General features: G+C 39.5%; 1 protein-coding gene across 3 annotated transcripts in view; it reads right to left on the bottom strand.

Moving 5' to 3' along the window:
* The window catches only part of C3G (C3G guanyl-nucleotide exchange factor), a 125,242-nt gene extending 105,509 nt beyond the window's left edge, over positions 1-19,733 (bottom strand). Inside the window, exon 1 of one of the 3 annotated variants that reach the window (XM_083144535.1) lies at positions 19,576-19,733. In XM_083144535.1, coding sequence (XP_083000661.1) covers positions 19,576-19,612 — 37 coding nt within the window. In that variant the 5' untranslated portion in view covers positions 19,613-19,733. Of the gene's footprint in view, positions 1-2,622; positions 2,712-12,442; positions 12,715-19,575 lie in introns of those variants that run through there. The other 2 variants (XM_083144533.1, XM_083144534.1) reach the window with 2 other exon arrangements.
* Positions 19,734-20,086: the final 353 nt, after the last annotated feature.

Here is a 20,086-nt window from a genome sequence, read left to right as displayed (position 1 = left end):
ACGTTCTACAAACCGGAATAGCTAGTTTTAATCTTGTTGATTCGTTGTTGAGTCATAAGATGGATTTAATGCAAAGCATTGTGCTTAAAAATGCAAATATTTATCCAAGATAATCTTGATCTGGGTTCAAATCTTGGGTAAGTTATTATTGTATCTTATCGTTACTATAATAATTGCAGAATTCTGTGGCGGAGTGGTTAGCATCCGGTTCGAATCCCAGGCTGGACATGGGTGTTCTCTATTATCATCAATGTCATCACATCATCACTCATCCTCGCCTTCGCGATTATCCAAAAGTCGCACAAAAGCGAAGTGAAATAAATAAATCAACCATTCAAGGTAAGGTTATAAAACTATAATTTGGATTAGTGCTGCAGGGAGAGCATTTCGTCCGAGTCCCAAATAGTTCGCACGGACGGTGCTAGATAGCGTACGGAATTGAGAGCCTCTTCACTCGAACAGGCAAAACGAGCGGCATACGCTCGAAATCCAGTAGTACACGTACTGTAATTTGTCTATGGTAGTGGGCCCTCAAATATGGATCGTAAAGTGAAAGACGCAATGAAATTTAAACTTAATTAAACATAGTCATTATCTCCATGTTAAAATATAGTTTAGTCTACAGTGATATATGAAAATGAAATAGATGATTGTGGGCTGAAACTGCCAGCACGGATATTTTATGTGCATGTCTCTACGATTATTGCCACATGAAAATGACAATCCATTGTAAACGCTCGAACGTGGGGAACTCGTACGAGTGAGCATAAGTGGTTCCATACAGTAATCTAATTTGGATACATTTTCATTTCGGTTAGCCTACATGCAGGAACATTCACAGTCACCACGCATGATATTGCAAGTAACTGCTAAATGAATCACTCGACGGAATTTTGGCTTGAGACACGACGGAAAACATTCACTCTACCGATTCAGGCTGCTGCAGGATGTTGAGTCAGGCAGACCTCGTTTCTCTTTTTCTACGTATTAACAGGCCACAAAGAAACGTCCTGGATAAGACGTAGATGTATTGTCCGCTCATCAATCTTAGAATCGTGATGTTTCACGTAGCCCAATGATTGGTGCTCCAGAACGCAAGGATATTAGTGGGAGAGGGACTTCTTGAAAAGAAGTGAGCGGACTCCAGGAAGCGGCGGCGATGGGACGACTCTATGTGATGACAACGCATCCCCAGCGAAAAGCTTGGCATTCTTTTCAGCTTGGAACAAACGCCAAAACTAAGGAGCAAGAGATGTAATCCTGGTCCTCGTAACCCAACCACTATGCATTATTAGACCTAAACGGCATTGTAGGTTAGGAATTGTTAGGTTAGAATGGCCAGGTTTAGAGCTCTCAGCATTTAGTTTTGGCGTTTGTTGGAAGATGAGTGTGTCCCGCACCAGACCAGTATATACCATTATCGCAGACCTTCGTGGCGGAGTGGTCAGCGTAACGCTCTACGAAGCCAGAGGTCTCAGGTTCGAGGCTTGGTGAAGCATGGAAGTTGATTTAATTGTTGTTATTTAGGGTAACATTTTTGCCACTTTTGGCTAATCGCGAAGATGATGAAAGGTGGATAAGGTGAAATAAATGAAAAGACAATTCCAAACACACACGGACGACACAACACCAGCCCCACGGATGCTTATACGACTGTGAGTCCAACCGCCAGGGCCTCGCTAGTCTGCAAAATGCAGAGGAAGGGAAGTTGAAATTTGTGTGTGTTCAGAAAGGGTCACCCCCTTGCACCCCATGATGAAATTGATGAAGGGACTCGCAAGGAACATCCACGCCTAGCGGTGACGGATCCAGAAGTTACAGTTGGGAAGGGCGAATGTCGGTCTGGTACCTCACATCACCAAGAATTAATTCGAACCTAAACTTGCTTGAATTTGGTTTTTCAGTCCGCTTTATGCAGTGACTGTGGTATCCGAACCTCTGTACCTCCACTTGCTAATGAACCTGGGAGCCCTTGATTAAAAGGCGACGATATTACCACTATAACATTGGGTAGGTTAACCTGCACTTGCGCTGTTTTATGTACCAAGGTGACTTACATGTTCTAGAGATTCCAGTATTGCTTTGCAAAAATAGGGGTACAAGGTTTGAATGGATGGTTATTTTGTATATTATCATAATTCCTCCTGTGACTAGGGTCAGATACGGGAAGTAAAGTGAGTAAACAAAGAAACAAAAACCTATTCTCTCAAAGGGTCTCGGATCCGATCCCTCTTGAGGCATATTGCACAGTGACTCGGGTCCTTATTTAAACTGTAAGCCCAGTTCGGGATGAGAATTAAGTTAACTTAAATCAAGAATTCTTCATTCTATTAAACTTTGTGATAAAAGACAGAACATTTGAATCTTCAAAAATACTAGGCATAATAATATCTGAAAAACCTTGCAGTTGGGAGGGGCGATCGCCTAGGCCGGGATTCGAACTTGGGAACCCTTGAAAATTGTTTATGAATAATAAAAATAACTATGATAATCATGGGAATGGAAATAGAAACCAGTCTTGGTTTTGGTTAGAAAAAGTCCAAAGGCTTCCTCCTTCAATCTGGAGCCTGCAGGAAAGTATAAACCGACAAAACAATAAACAATATAGAACAAAAAACTTACGCTTGTCACATATTGCGGGTTCATTTCTCAGCAGAACGCTTTCACATGCTGAGTACATCTTCTACGTAAACACTTCCGTGTTCAAAGGTGCTTCAGGCCTTTGAAGTCGAAAATCCCTGCAGGAAACAAAGAATAATTGTGCCTGTACGAGACGCACTGTAAAACGTCTATTCAAATTGGATACGAAAACAAAAACACTACGCAAGCTATGACACACGGTAATATCGAACTGCAATTAAACCGGAATAATGACTTGACGGATTCAACAGGAGTCGTGAATCAGACGTCCTTGTTTTCAGAGCAATGCGCCGCAACTCAAATGCTAATTCCTCGCTTTCCTTTTTCAGAACAAGAAACACAATCCCCCGCTCCCCACGTGATTCCAAATTATCCTGATGAAAAAATTTAAAACTGGAATCCATAATTTTCATTCTGCATTCCACTTCAGTCACTGCCCTTCTTAACAACAATAGAGAATATTTAGTATATTTTATTAAATACTAACTGAAATGATTGCAACGGTTATCACAAAGCTATTGTTATTTACCGTTCGCCTTTTAATTAAGTAACTGTCAAGGATATGCAATGAGGCGAAGAGTGACGTCGTTTATGAAGAAATAAAAGCTTCAGCCAAGTCCGACTAGAAATACTGTTTAGAAAACAGGCCTGTCAGTAGAGCAGGAAGGAGGGAGGGGCGGGGAACAGGAGCACACTGTACACTCAACATTTTTGGAGGGAGAAAACAAGGTTTCTCAGTGCACGTTGCACAAGGCTATGAGGAATATAAGGGGATGTGGTGGTAGAACCTCCGTTACTCCCCCGGGTTGTCCCAGATACCCTATAGGCTGGGTGAGCCCCAGAGCCAGTATATGTGTGGGGGGGGGGGAGGGCTGTAAAATTTTCGACCTTGGGTCACCCATCCCTCAAATCGAACCCGGGTTTCCAGCGTGGCAGTCAGACGCCCTACCGACTTAACCACTGCGGCTCCTGGAGGGGGCTACAATAACCCGTGGCGCAAGAGCCCGTGAGGGCCAGGGCCTGCCTACCTACCGACTGCCGGTCTCACTTCCACCTGCTAGATGAGAGAGTTACGGGGTGACATGTGGTCAGCACGACGAACCCCCAGTTGTTGTTGCAGGTTCCCATGACCTGGTTACGCTGCTCATTTGTAGCTCTCCAATTTCCTCGCCAAGGTAGGTGGCCACCGGTCGAAATCTCAAAAGAAAAGATTTTATGCTTCCCCCAGGAGACTCGATCAAAAATTGGAAATACAGGGTTAATAATATAAATTATTAGAATTTCAATATTATTATCAGCACACATGATATTAATTACGAGGGCCACTATTTATATTTTGAGCCTTGGCAACACTAATTGAAGTTAGGCGCGATTTGACGTTTGCACGGAATTGTCTGGCATTATTGACCATAACGTACTTCAAATGTTTTGTCAATAGCTTCATTTGTGTTGTTTATGTTGCCTTGGAGATTGCGCGACAACAATAAAATGGAATTAACTCGTGAACATTTTCGTGCGATGATTTTTTACGATTTTCGACGTGGATTATCAAGACAAGAGTGCATCGATCAACTTACTTCCACATTTGGCGATGAAGCCCCATCCTTTGCCACTGTGAAACGCTGGTATAACGAATTTAATCGTGGCCGCCATTCGCTCACCGACGAGATTCGCGAAGGTCGTCCAAAATCAGTTGTTGTTCAAGAAAACATTGATGCTGTGCAAAACCTAATACTGCAAGATCGTCATGTGACATACTGTGAGATTCAGGCAACCATAGGCATTAGTTCCACCAGCATATATAAAATATTACATGATCATGTAGCTGTGAGAAAGGTATGTTCTCGTTGGATCCCACACAATTTGACAAAAACTCAAAAAGACGCTCGCGTCAATTGGTGCAAACAAATGCTCAATAAATACAATCGTGGTGCTTCAAAAGACGTATATAAGATTGTAACAGGTGACGAATCATGGATATATGCATATGAGCCGGAACGTAAACAGCAGTCGACTGTATGGGTGTTTCAAGATGAACCCAATCCAACAAAAAAGTTGTTCGCACTCGAAGCACATCGAAACAAATGGTCGCCTGTTTTTTCGGGAAAACTGGTCATGTGGCAACTGTGCCTTTAGAGGAACGTAGAACGGTCAACTCTGAATGGTACACAACAATTTCTTTGCCAGAGGTCTTCGGTCAAATACGGAAAACAAACAAACGCCGTCGGATCATTCTTCATCAAGACAATGCCAGCTGTCACACATCTCGTCTAACAACCGACTTTATGAACAGTCAAAAAATCGAATTGATGGGTCATCCGCCGTACAGTCCTGATTTGGTACCCAATGACTTCTTCTTGTTCCCGAATGTAAAGAATAAATTGCGTGGACAACGATTTTCGTCGGCGGAAGACTCCGTTGATGCGTTCAAAAACCATATTATGGAGGTGTCTCAAGAAGATAGGAAAAACTGCTTTGACAAATGGTTCGAACGAATGCAATAGTGTATTGACCATAAAGGAGAATACTTCGAAAAACAATAAAACAGTTTTCAATGCCAAATTCCTGTTTTTTCATTGTTAGGCTCAAAATATAAATAGAGACCCTCGTACCACGATGATATTCAGCTGGAGGTGGTGACAGTAACACCTAAATCCTCTGTAACCCTTGACAGACGCAAGATGCTGCCGTTCATTGGATATCAAAGACATTCCTTTTCATCAAATTTGTCTACAATATTTCCCTACTTCTCTTCCAGTTTACGGCAGTTACAAGCATTTAAGCACACTTTTTGATGTAACGTTTCGGGGGAACACAGGCTCCCTTCATCGGACATTAATCAAAATAAAAATAAACGCTGAGACTGACTGATAAATTGATACTTTGAAGAATAATTACTAGTGCTCGGAAGTTGAGGGAATATCCTTTTTTTTTTCTAGTGTCCAAAGACGAGGCCCAACATAATATATGTTCATTTTGGGTCATTGTAGGCCAGAAAAAGGTGGGTTTTATTTGTTCTTTTTTGCCTTTTTCGGTGTTTTTGGCTTATTGGTCCTTTTTTAGCCTTTTTATAGGTCTTAATGGCTTTTTTTTTGCAACTTCACCTTCTTTCGACTACGTTTTTACTGCCCATTCTAAATTCGAATCATCATCAGTTCATCACCTCTTAAACATCCTTTCTGTAGTAAAGAAATAATATATATACCCAACTGAGTTATGGTTTCCGAAGTCCAATTTCTGTAACCCTAGTGTGGTTAGGCCAAATATGATTCTTCAAATTATGTTAATCTAAAAAATATATAATGTCTGAAAGAAGATGCATTTCATTTCTATTGTTTTTTCGCACTGTGTTTTCCATACCACCAGAATTTTGTATTTTTTTATGCATTAAATATGTAATTAAAACTGAAGTTATTAATTAATTTGGATCACATTTATACGTCTTTTTTTCAGTTTTTAGGTTCTTTTTTGATATTTTTAGGTTTTTTTACAGGTCTTTTTTTGGCAGTTTATAGGTCTTCAACTTCCAAGCCCTAATAATTACTCTTCATGAGTATCTTTTGGTTTCATACTTTAGTAAACTAGAAGAAAGGACATATGAAAATTTCGCCTACATCGAAATTCTATACTGAGAGACTTATTCTATATTCTGTCCCAGGAGTCTGTGGGGCAAGCGAACGAAAACAAGTCTCTGATCAAGTAGTAACTCGAGAGGTTTCGACCAACGAACGCGTGAGAGAAGTGGAATGGAGTTGGATATTAACCACTATGTGCCTCCACCGCAGTGTGCGAATTAACGGGGGGTGCAGGGGATCCCCCCCTCCACACACACACATACATACATACGGCCGACGAAAAAATTTGTAATCCCTGACAAGGTTGTTTTCATCCCCGCCAAAGGAATTGGAAATAAAAACATCGCGAAAATAGTTCATTAACCTTAAAAACAATTGCACCCTACTTCGCGCCTGAAGTTCTATTTTCAAATAACTCATTGTTTGTTTATTTTCTTCGGGTACAGAGGTTTTACAAAAACCTCCCAGAGTAACGCCATTGGTCTGTCCACTGTCAAATATACTACGAAACCCTATCGCCATGGCAAGAGGTGATTTCGTCACCTTTATTCGTTGGAGGTAGAGGAAGATTATTTCCGTAACACCTTTGGCTGCATTTGAAGTATCGGAACGAGTCACAACTCTCGAAGCAGCCAATTAACCAAGCGAGCCACTGACGTCATCACAACCCAGAATCTATCGCTAAGCCCCTTGCTCAGGTTCTAACTCGCTAGACAGACTCGCGCAGTCCGCTGGAGATGTTCCGAAAGAAAGTAATTCGACTTCCTACGTAGATCCTCGCCGCACGCCGTCATTGAGTTGAACGCGCAATAGATATCCTCGCTGTTACTAGTTCGATAGCTCTTGTGTATGTGTTTGGGTTTTCTTAGAATGAAAAAAATACTGTTTAGAAGTTACGTGTAAATGTTATCATAAGATATAATGTCTTAGGTACTATTACTGACAATAGTAGTTTACTGACTGGTAACATCATGGGCGTAGTTAGGTAGGGGCAGTACAGGGTGTACTACGTTGAAGTGACGTTGACATTTGGGTGCCTTCCGAAAAGGTCACCCCTCCAGTGCGAATGCGTGGAGCCCTGACTGTACATACTCAATCTGCCTCATGGCACGATTTGCATCACGTGATCTACACCTCGAGACAGACTGCCGAATCAAGCCTACTATCGGATTAAAAATTATGGATACTCGAGTTTGGACTCCAATTAAAAATTAACCAGTAGACCTACGTAAAAACGAGTTACATCAGTTACGAGTTCAGCATTTAGCTTATTCAATTCAGCGTTGAGCTATGGTAACCATTTCTTTTTTCGAGTATACCTTCGATTTCTTATAGTTTGCCAAACGATCGCTATCTTTGAAATTCTATAGGTGTGTTTCACCTACGTCACAAAGTGTTGCATTGTGGCTTCGAGCAGCCATGATTGAGGCCAGTTCTTAAGCATACGGAATTCAAGCGGCGGACAGAAGATACTAACACATACATTCGAGATTTAAAACAAACGTGCAGTTCGTGCAGATGTAACGAACGCTACGTGGTGGATATTTGCTTGCAAACGACAAATAAATTTGGCCGCAAACATGGCGGCTGTGCGTATCCTGATCTCACATGAAACCCACCTATAAATTTTAAAAAAACGTGTGGTCCGATCGTGAAGAAATTTAAATACAGTCCAAGTAGAAAGGTTCTAAATTCAATTCCTAATTTTCAAATTAAATCCAAGGTCGAGTTTCAATAATTTTTAATGTGATAGTGCTTCAAGTTTCATATATTGCGTTTTAGCAGTGAGCACGAATGGGAAGTAAGCCATGAAGTGCCAAGTATGCGCTGAAAAAATAACACTAGTGTTAAAGTGGCACAGGAGGTCCGCAGCATATTTTGGTTAACATTTATCCTCGATGGTGTTGATTACAATCATTTATTTAACACAATTGAGGTTTAATGACCTTTTAAATGTCCATGTAGGAGATAAATCAGAAGTAAATGAAGTACATACAGCAGAACCTTTAGTTCCAGAACCTAACTAGACTGAAGTTAAAGATGCTATTAAAAGGCTAAAGAATAACAAAGCACCTGGCATTGATTTAATACCAGCTGAGTTAATTAAATATGGTGGAAATTCATTAATATGTCAAATTCATAAATTAATTTGTTTAATATGGAATAAAGAAGAAATCCCTCAACAGTGGAAAGAATCCATAATTGTTCCTGTGTTTAAAAAAGGTGATAAAATGAACTGCAATAATTACCGTGGAATTTCTCTACTCTCAACAACATACAAAATATTGTCTAACATTCTTTTAACAAGAATAACACCATATGCTAATGAAATTATAGGTGATTATCAATGTGGATTTAAACGTAACAGATCAACTACAGATCAAAATTTTCACATCAGACAGACACTTACAAAAAAGTGGGAATATAATCAAAATGTCCATCAGCTATTCTTTGATTTCAAAAAAGCACATGATTCGGTCAAAAGAGAGAAATTATATAATATATTAGTAGAGTTTGGAGTACCTAAGAAGCTTGTTAGTATGATAAAAATATGCACCAGTGAAACAGAAATTAAAATTCGTGTGGGTATTAATATGTCAGACAAATTTACAATTCATGATGGGTTAAAACAAGGAGATGCATTATCTCCATTGCTCTTTAATTTTGCCTTAGAATATGCTGTTAGGAAGGTAAAAGAAACTAAAGAAGGACTAAAATTAAATGGTGTGACTCAGTTGTTAGCATATGCAGATGATGTAGACTTACTGGGGGATGATGTGAATACAATTAAGAATAATGCTAAAATATTTTTCAAAACTGCTAAAGAGATAGGTTTGGAAGTTAACAAAAAGAAAACTAAATATATGCTTACAGGCCGAAACCAAGTGTTAGGTAATAATCAAAATCTAATTATTGATAACAACTCGTTTGAACCTGTTTCCAAATTCAAATACTTAGGAGTAATATTAACAAATGAAAATTATATTAAAGAGGAAATAAAAAGTAGGCTTAATTCAGGAAATGCATGTTACTTCTCTCTTCATAAACTTTTGTCTTCTCGTTTAATATCTAAGAAACTAAAAGTTAAAATATACTAAACGGTAATTTTGCCTGTAGTATTATATGGGTGTGAAACTTGGTCCCTTACATTGAAAGAGGAACATAAATTGAGAGTATTTGAAAATAAGATCCTTAGGAAAATATTTGGACCTAAAAGGGATGAGGAGACAGGTGAGTGGAGAAGGTTACATAATTTAAAACTACATAATTTGTATTCATGTCCAGATATTATTAGAATAATTAAATCAAGAAGACTTAGGTGGGCAGGCCATGTGGCACGAATGGGAGAGGAAAGAGGAGTTTACAGGATTCTTGTTGGGAAACCTGATGGTAAGAGACCTGTAGGAAGGCCAAGACGAAGATGGAGGGACAACGTTGAGATAGACCTAAAGGAAATCGGTAGGGATGGAAAAGAGTATATAGAACTTGCTCAAGATAGGGAAAGATGGAAGGCCTGTGTTGCTGCAGCCATGAACCTTCGGGTTTAAGAAGGCTAGAGAGTTAGTGCTTAGTTAGAGGTTAAACGTTGACTAAAATGTGGTATAGGCCTCCTGGAAACACGCTCTGTGTGGCTTGAACCTGAAACTTTTCACGGTGTGGATTTTTCAGTGTCAGATTAGAATTTTTAATTAAGAATTATATTCCTAATACTGACTGAGTTGCTGTTTTAAGTCCACTTTATGCACAGTAAGGCTAATCGGGACTGGACCTACAGTTTAAAGTGGGATCCGAACCACTTGTGCCTCCACCGGGTATCGAACCCGAGACCCCTTGATTACAAGGCAAAGACGCTACCACTGCGCCATGGGGGAGGCCCTCTATTCCTAATAATAATGAATTAATTTAATTAATAATACAGACGAATATGTGCAACAGAAGAATATGCAATCAGTGCCCTCCAACTTGTCGATGAGAAACAAGACTAATTATGCAAATAACCACAACAAAAATTAATATTGTTTAAACTATTCCTTGATATTAACAATTATTACTATTTTAGCCCTGATGTAACTTTTAATTTCATTTACATTATTTAGCGTCGCTTTTCAACATATTTTGGCTAATTGCGACGATAAGGATGAGTGATATAATGAAATTGATGAACGGACAGTCACAAAGAACACCCATGACAAGGCCAGGATTCGAACTTGGGACTCCTGCTGATGTAAACGAAATTAGCTCTCCGGTTCTCCATGAAAAGTCAGGGGAATACCCAGCAAGCATTTGCAAATTCAGTATGTAGATTCCAGGGATCGCTCTCAGCTCGGTTCCCTTGCGCAACTTGTTTGTTTTCATCATTGGTCAGCATTCTTCCATACCTCGGTAGTTTCACCATGTCGCCTACTTCTCTCTCTCTCTCTCTGACCTTCATTCCTTGCCGACTACAGCAGGTGCTTGTGCTACATAGCTGAATATTACAATAGCACCGCGTGCAGGGAGTTGCATCGACTTTCTTTACTGTTACCAAAAAGCCTGCAGTGATAGAAATAGTCCCCCTTTTACACCGCACTTTATCAGGTCTCATCTCACTGTCCTCGAAAAACTTGCATTAACGTGGTCTCCGGTGTTTTGCAAGTCACTGGTTAAGGCAACTGCAGATGGTTTCAAGTTGGTACATACTGGTTGATGGCATAAACCAGCGTTTCTCAACCGCCGGGCCGCGTTCCTGTACCGGGTCCTGGCAGCAATTCTACCGTGATGCGAAAGGGTCTCCCGAAACAGTTTTTCTCCAATCAACATCATTCAAATATAATTAATAGATAGTTATCAGTTTTTCGAGTGTAATAATATAGTCATCGATTTTCCAATTAGTACCAATTGAAATTTTTCGTTGTTCAAAAATGCAACATGTCAAATAAAAATCAACACTCACTCTCTCTCTCTTCCATTCAGAGAAAGAAAACAGAGAGAGAAAGAGAGGGGGAGAAGACAGAAAATTAATCTCAAGATGTCGGTCTGAGGAAACTACAAGATCTCATCAGATCCAGTGGTTGACAATTAATTTCAAACCAAATTTATACTTGTAAACAAGCCTAGATCGCGAGGGAACATATTAATTAATGTATAAAGTTAAATAAATATTTACGAGTAGAAATGATGAGATCGGGGCATCTGACTTCTAAAAAATATATACCGGATCGTGGTGAGAACCTCTGGCACAAACCACTCCCTACATTCCGCTCTTTGATTTGATTGTGTCCGACAGACAGGATTGCTTTCAGTTGCAATTGTACAGGATGGGTCAAAAGTAAGGTCACACTTCGCCATGACTTCTAAGCTGGCGGTATAGTTATATTTTTTTTTTCTTATGGTGTGGTTGCGCCGTCGTCTTGTAAACAAAGGGCCCTGGATTCGATTCCCGGGAACTGTACAGTCAAGATGATAGTAGGCAAACTGTTCACCGCTACCTTCGTTGTTTTATATTCTGCATCTAGTGTTATTATCTGCTTATTGGCGTTCTTACATCAGTCTACGATCATCAGTTTGCGAAAAACAGTGTGAATGAAAATGGTGATGGATTTTTCGTCTAATACTACATTTTCCGTTGGGTGCACAGATATTCTTCACACTTATAATCGGAGTTGGGCCTACAGTTTAAAGTGGAATCCTAACCACTACGTGCATCCAGCCGGTATCGAACCTGGTACCCTTTGTTTACAAGGAAGGAGACGACGTTACCACTGAGCCATCGGGAAGGTCCATCAGGGCGTTATTTTCCGTCCACGTTTCGACCATTAACAGAAATAAGGAATGAGATTGCCACCCACCAAGTCCAACATTACAATTACTATACTGTCCACCCCTTCTCCTCGCAGGGACGTCAAAAACTAACATTTCTTAAATAATTTTGTTTGTTTTATAACGCTTTTCTGCTATTATTGACGATTAAAATTCATGAAGGGAAACTCACAAAGAACACCCACCAATACCCAGGCCGGGATTCGAATCGGGGAACACTGGCGTCGTAACGCGCTGTGCTAACCACTCCGCAACGGAGGTGGGCTCTTTCTCGTAGAGAATCTATACAACTTTAAAAACCACGAGGAAATAAAGAGCGTGTTTGTCAACTCCCTGGACAGGATTTGAACCTGGTACCTCCTGGCCGGTAAGAATAACAATATCGCAAAAACTCCTGATAAGCGCTTCACACCAAAACCACTACTGACCTTGCAAACATTGCTTTCCGCTGATGGTGTAGGTTTTCAACCCTCTCTCGGGAACGGCCAGGAAACTCTCGTCGTACTGCGGCATCTTTCCCTGCGATGGGTGTAACCGTGTCAGCCACCTAGCACACGCACAAACACACTGGCATTTTTATTAGCTAATATCGTCTCCACTCGACGTTCCCGCGCTCTTCAGAGCTCGCTGTTACGCATTCTTGAACTTCTTAATCTCGAGCAGAAAATAGCGAGCGTCAGGCACGCGAAGAATCCCCCTCGTTCGCAACCGTCATCACAGAACAACTCCTTTCTCTCGCATCAGGGAAGGAGTACCTGTTCGAAAATTGACGGAACCGAAGTTGACACATCACCCGATTTACGGTAGCCCTGGTTCTCTTTTGGGTAACGGTTTATTTCGGTCGTTGGCAAAGTACCCAGTGAGTTTTGGACGCGATGCCGCTGGCCAGACCGACTCTCCCCCGATTCTCTGTTTACGGGATACCGCAAGCAATGTCTTACGTCTCTTTATTAGCGAGTCTTCCATAAACTATCGGTGGAACCAAGCCAGCTGGGTTGGTATGACGGAGGTCACGGGCTCAATCCTGCAGCTGCAGATCCTCATTCATGGTTCGTGTCCTGCTGTCTTGTTCTCTCCAAGCAAATGCGTGGGTGGTAACAAAGTCCCCTGTGTCTTATTGGACTCCCATTCATTCATTCGACTTCGATGTTGTCGCCAGTGCTTCAATAAAGGCAGGGGCGTAACTAGGCTTGGGGAACCCGGGGCCCCGAAAGACATAATGGACTTCTCTGACATGTTATTTTTCTTAGACTGGCTCGCTGCAGGCACATTATAATGACGTGTGAGGTCCAAGGCTGGTGATTTCGTGTAGCTGTACGCCTGCAGTAATTATGCCACGATTTCCCACTATTTTTAGCAAAGAATGCTATCGGGTAAAATTATACAAGGTTTAACACAAGCTAGGATTGTAAATCTGGCAGGAAACCCAACAATTTGCACCTCAAGCCCCTAGCGCGCAATGATTTTTTTGAAGGGGGCTTGAATTGTAAAGGTGGATATTACTACATAATAGCTGCGTTGTAGAAAAGGCAGAGTAAGCTACAAAGAAGTTAATAATTACTACTTTTAATCTTCATTACAAAAGTTGTTCAAAGACAAAAAAAAAAGTAATCGGATGTCATGTTAAGGGATATTGCAGCTAGCACTTCGGTACATCTCAAGTTCCTTTCTGCTCTCCTTTTAAAATTTTGATTTTCTCAAAATTTCTGGGGGCCTATAGCAATATAATAGAGCAACATTGTCATGTTTCAGGTGATAGAATGCTAAATTATCTACATGTCACAAAAGACCCAAATACATTGTTCTTTTCTAGATTGGAAAAAATAAATGGGGTATTTTTGAAATTTGTAAAATTTCCTATTTTTTTAAAAAAAAATTCATGAAATACAACTCTGCCATAGCCTCATTATCAGTGAAAAATGGTCACAACTTGATTTGGCAATACATTTGGCATTATTATGAAGGAAAAACATGTGTGAGTAATTGAGCAGGGTAATAACGCTTCTTCTGGATGAGAGGCTGAGGTGAACACCCAGAGAGTCAGATTACCTGAGCGCTCATTTCTAATGTTAAAAAATGTATGCCAGATATGAAAAATACAAAAGAAATGGGTAAAAAAGACGAACACAATGCAACACCCATAACCTGGGTGGGACTCAAATGCATATCATGAGCGTGATCACTAGACCTCGGATTTTTAGGTTCTAAAAAGTGTGCTTTTAGGTTCCTAAAATAGGCTCTAAAAATCTTAAGTTAGGTTCGAAAAATCTTGATGTAGGTTCAAAAAGACTTAATATAGTTCAAAATTCCTGCAAAATGCTAATTAGGTATAGTCACAGGCAATGTTAATAGGACACCTATATCCTGAAAAATGCACTATCTTACATAACGTTATGTGTGTTGCCTAACCCTACAGCGATGGCAGAACTTACCATTGGAAATTTGCTATTAAAATCCACTCTTTGCCGTATAGTTAGGCAAAAATCTTCTATCATGTTATCCACATCCAAACTACACAGTTTTGTCTGTGAAGATCATCTTATATGCTGAAAATAATCGTTCAACAAAAACATAGTCAGTGGTGCAAACTTCAATGCTGAAATGTTAGTTTGCAAGGCGTGAATGCCACAAAGCACCGAAGTGACGCGAAAGTGAGATCAGACCACTTTGAATTGTACAGGTAACAGTGGCACCAGACATTTTGCTTTGAAAAATCGTCATGGACTTGGAGGAAGGGAAATCGACAGAGAGCATGTTTCAAACATGTTCGTCATGGAATTTTTTCGTGACCGAACAAAGCAAATGCCTCTGTGTGACATAAAAATTCTGTAAAACCTTAAAAAATATATAGAAACCTAACAAAAGGATTGATTAGGTGCATAAACCTAAAATGGGTTCTAACAAGCAAAATAAAACTTCATCAGTCGTTGGATTTTTTAACAAAACGCTGACATAACTTATTATTTCTTACATACCTGAAAAGGAAAAAAATAGGGTAAAAACCTAAAATACGACGTCTAGTGATCACCAAGGTAACAGTCACAGCAGAAGCACATCCAACTATCACAAGCAATGTTTTCTCTCATTCAGTGGACTGATTGTTCACTTCCTTATTGATCATGTATTACTCAAATTGGCATGAAAACGATTATCTAATACTTCTCAGAAGGATAATGAGAATGGTTCTTCATTTGCACGCAATGTTAACTGGACATTATCCATTGTCTACTACATCCCAGGAGTCTGTGAAACGAAGTCGACAGAGAAAGGTAGAAAGCAAGGTGGCAAAGCAGAACAGTGTGTACTGCTGCATATGTCTAGCAACTGCAGTCGTATCCCCCCACCCAAGCAATCCCCATCCGTATCACGCCTTCATTGGTCAAGCCCTGTTGAGTCACTACTTGCACAGAGGATTTGTTTCTGTTTGCTTGGTAACATTTCCAATTGTTTTATGATTTTGGAATCATAGAATTTTGGCAATCATTGTTACACGAAATTTGAACCTTCCTTAAAGTAATGAGAATGAAAACCCTTAAAAATCACCTTACGCAAGCATGAGAGCTTCCCATGGATAATGTATTTTCCGTTGACAAGCGACAGTAAGTATTGTAGACTAGTGGGAATAAATGTAGAAGTAAATCGGAACATTAGTAGAATGCAGTTACAGACTTTATTTTAATGCTACGAGAACAAAAACTGGCCTGCATATATTGAGCAAAAAATCAAGTAATCGCTAAACTCTGCAGTATGTGTTGACAGAAGTAAATCGAAATCAAACCATGTTAACACTAGAACGGCGAAGGATCTGATATCCCCTAGAACAACAGAAAGGGTCATTTTGACCCCTCATAAGAAATGCATTTAAAAATTCTAATTATTATAGAATGGGAACATATTTTTAAATTGTATTATTTTCTGTGCTTTATGTATTATAATCAAAGTGTTTAGGTGGTGTGTAATACATTTTGATTACAAATAAAAATTATAATAATCAATAACTGAACACTCCAGAATATGCATCATTTCACCAGGAGAAACTGCTACTTGACGCGACATGTTTGGAGACGTCCTTCCCGGTCCAAGAACACTACCTACATGACAACATGTAAACTGTGACAAGTGGGGACATGCTAAACACAGGATTACACAGGAACCACAACCTAACCCTGATATTGCAGCATGCACAAATGAAACCTTACAGGGGTCAAATTGACCCCTCCCGCTGTTCTAAGGGTATAACATGAAATTTCACAGGAAGAAATTATATTTTGTAGATTTCAATATACCATCTTAAAAAGGAGAAAGAATTACAAAAAGTCACAAAATTTCGAGGAAACAATAAGAAAAACGAGATAGTTATTGAAGAAACGGTGAAGGTAGGGGGTCAGAATTGCATTTGTAGCATGATGAAATTGCAATAAAACAAAAGGAACTTGGGCTGTATGTTTGCTCCACAGACTCCTTGGACAGAGTATAGTGCTTATTATTGTTATTTGTTGTGTAGAGAGAAGACCGCTTTTCTTGTCTTGAAGTGAGCATATGTATTTGCTGGTAGTGGAGATTTAACCTACAATGGACTTGTGATTTACTACGAGTCTGGTGTGCTAACCATCTGCTGGCAGGGAGAAGAAAGATGGGTAGTATGGAGTGGTTGGTTAGCGTTAGCACACAGGATTTCTAGTAAATCAAAATTCCATTGTATGTTAAATCCCACCACCAGCAAATAGACACATGCTCACATAAAATTGAGAGAACTGCTTTCTGTAAACACAGTGTTAGAATATTTAAAAATAAAAATCACCAGACAATGGATAATGTCCAATTAGCATTGCATGCTAATAATGAAGTACTGTTACTGACATTCTGAGAATCAAAAATAAATCCAATCATCAGAAGAGAAGAGAGGAGGTGCTCTCTCAAAATGTTAGTGTTAGAATAAATAAAATCAAAACCACTAGAGGGCCTCCCCATGGTGCAGTGGTAACGTCATTGCCTTGTAGTCAAGGAGTCCCAGGTTCGATACCTGGTGGAGGCACATAGTGGTTCGGATCCCACTTTAAACTGTAGGTCAGTCCCGATTAGCCTTACTGTGCATAAAGTGGACTTAAAACAACAAATCAATTAAAACCACTAGACATAAAGTAATGATCAAATTAATATTGCACCAATTAATTGTATGAAAAATTCAATATGCTGACCAAGGCAGAAATTTATTTTATTATAAAACATAAACTAAACGTAACGTTTCAACCTCCTAGCAAGGTCTTCTTCAGACTCTGTACCAAGTACAAATGTCACAAGGTACAAAACAGGACGATATATATACACAAAAATACTCCCCTCTAGACTATAAGAAAGTAGTTCTGGAACAATCTAGTAGGTGGCTTTCCCTTGTCAACTGTACTTTCACCTGAAAGAGAATGTGGTTGGACTCTTTACCTCACGCCCTATTTCCTCCATTCTTCTCCTCTCCTCTTTCTCTCTTGTCCTTTCCACTCTTTCTAACACCTTCTTCCATTCTTTGTTTAACTTTAGTCCCCCATTCCAGTTCATTGGGTCTTCTTCACCTTTCTTCTCTATTTCCTTGGACTCCTTCCATTGGAAGTATTTTTGTGTATGTATATCGTCCTGTTTTGTACCTTGTTACATTTGTACTCGGTACAGAGTCTGAAGAAGACCTTGCTAGAAGGTTGAAACGTTACGTTTAGTATGTTTTATAATAAAATAAATTTCTGCCTTGGTCAGCATATTGAGTTTTTCATATCATGGAAACAAGGCTTAATGGTGTTACAATTAATTGTACATTTTGTGTTTTTTCTATGGCTGCAATTGTAGGCTAACAAACAGAAAATACTTTTATATTCACTGTATTTCATTGTCCTTCAAATAAATATTTTTGCTAGCGTGTCACTTAAGACAACCAAGGCAAGGTGAATCAGGATGATCATGATGTGCACTCGTCATGGATCATCGCAGGTCGTGCTTGTTTTGTCGATTTGGAGTGGGTTTGCAGTGTTTCAACCTTCATAACCGAAAAATACCTACTTTCGTGTTCATTATGTCATCACAAAACATTGACGGATAGCCCCCAAAATTATTCACGATAGCCCCACGAACCATTGACGGATAGCCCCAAAAACCATTCACGATAGCCTCACGAACCATTGATGGATAGCCCCAAAAACCATTCACGATAGCCTCACGGACCATTTCCAGCAAGGTTAGGTTAGGTTGGGTTAGGTAAGCATAGTTAAAAAAAATCTTAACAAAACATCACGTTTGGAAACACTGGCGAGACCGCGTGATTTTCGACGCTCTCACCATCTACAGGTACATAATGGAAACAACGGCATAATGTTGTCCCTTTACAGAAAATGCAAGTTCCTTACATAAAAAGTGATTATATCTTGTTCTGCAGCATTCTATGGTGAAGTTTTCAGTTTCCACGAAAGAAAATACCTCGAAGAACTTCGACAATGCTACAGAAACTGATTTCAGTAAGTAGTTTCTCCTGTAAATTTGAAGAAATCCGTTTGGGCGATATCGCATATTTACCCTCGTTTCTACAATGTTCCTGCAATAGACTTGTGAAATTTAATTTTTCTTCTACGCCCAGATTCCTCGGGCACCAGAGTACTAATATGGCAATGTTTGCATGTGTTAAATATATTGCAATAACTAATATTGCACTAAAAATGTATGCAAGGAACTAACAACACTATTTATATTAGGACTAATTAAAACAAATGACAAGCATAAGGAAACACATCCAATTATGTTTGCAACCATCATTCTTACAAATGAGATTAATTTGTTATTCATTTTCATTTCAACCTTACAGAAATGATTTTGTATGTAAATATTTGTATAAAAAAATAAATTAAACTTCAGACGTGGTTTGTAATGCATAGAGAAACCACAGTGACAAATGAGTTGCTGCAATTGAAATGGACGGTCACCTACTGAAAGAGGTCCGGCTGGACTAAATATGAAAGGGTGGAAACTTTTCACCTCTACAATTTTGGCCCGCTACATCTTTATAAAGGGGGACAGGAGCATAACTGTGATACCGGTAATCCCGTCCAGATTGCTCTTTAGAAATATGTAATAATGTAATTCTAAACTAGAGACAATGATAGTAAACCATAATTTTAAAATATTCGTATCTAATAATAATAATAATTAAATAAACGCTGTGATGGAACAACTGGCGGACTATGTTTAAAAAGTGGCAAGAAATTGAGAGTAAACATGGTGTGAAAAATATGAATATAGAATATAGTAGAAAAATATATACCAAAACTAAATATTGATATTGTAGGGAGGAAACTGTTTTCTTTATAATCAATTGCTTTATAAATCAAACGTCGCCAAAAAAAAGTTTCGTACGTAGTAATTACCATTAATGCCTGAAGTAAACGGTTATTCGCCTTCATGGTTGTCAAAAGAGAATGGGAGAGATTCTACACAGTTTCCAACATCTCACAAATAGTGATATTTACACCCTTTACATTGCCCATCCTAGAACTACTGTAATGAAAACAACAGTATTTTAACTTACCGGAAACATTTTTGTCGTTCTTCGGAGTCGAGGACATATCGGAATCCTTGCTTATGAATTAAGCTAACCCTGAATGCATTCCGCCCCCATACATTTCCACCAACTTCGAAACACTTCTTCCCTGCATGATAAAACATACATGTCAACAAAAACTCGCCATTTTGCGCACAACTCAGTGTTACCAGGTCTTGGAAGAAATAAGGTACAATTCGAAAAGAGTTTTTAACTTTCATATAGTCACAAGTTCGTAGAGACGAGAGGGTTAACAGCCTCACTTTTTGCCACCGGACTATGCTACGCCTTGTCTACCAAGAAAAAAAATAAGGTCTACCGAAAAGTAAACTGTTCCCCCCCCCCCCACCCAAGTTTTGGCATCCAATCGCCGCTACTGAAAGCGGAAATCATAGACCATATTAGTGGAAGCTCAAGCTGTATCATATGGCTGTATATGCATAGACATACTGTATCAGCATGGCCGTATTTAGAGGGGGGGTTTCTAGGGTTCAAACCC

Source organism: Lepisma saccharinum, chromosome 23, assembly GCF_977018435.1.
Source record: "Lepisma saccharinum chromosome 23, izLepSacc3.1, whole genome shotgun sequence".
Classification (NCBI taxonomy): domain Eukaryota; kingdom Metazoa; phylum Arthropoda; class Insecta; order Zygentoma; family Lepismatidae; genus Lepisma; species Lepisma saccharinum.
This window is presented reverse-complemented; position numbering and strand designations above follow the sequence as displayed.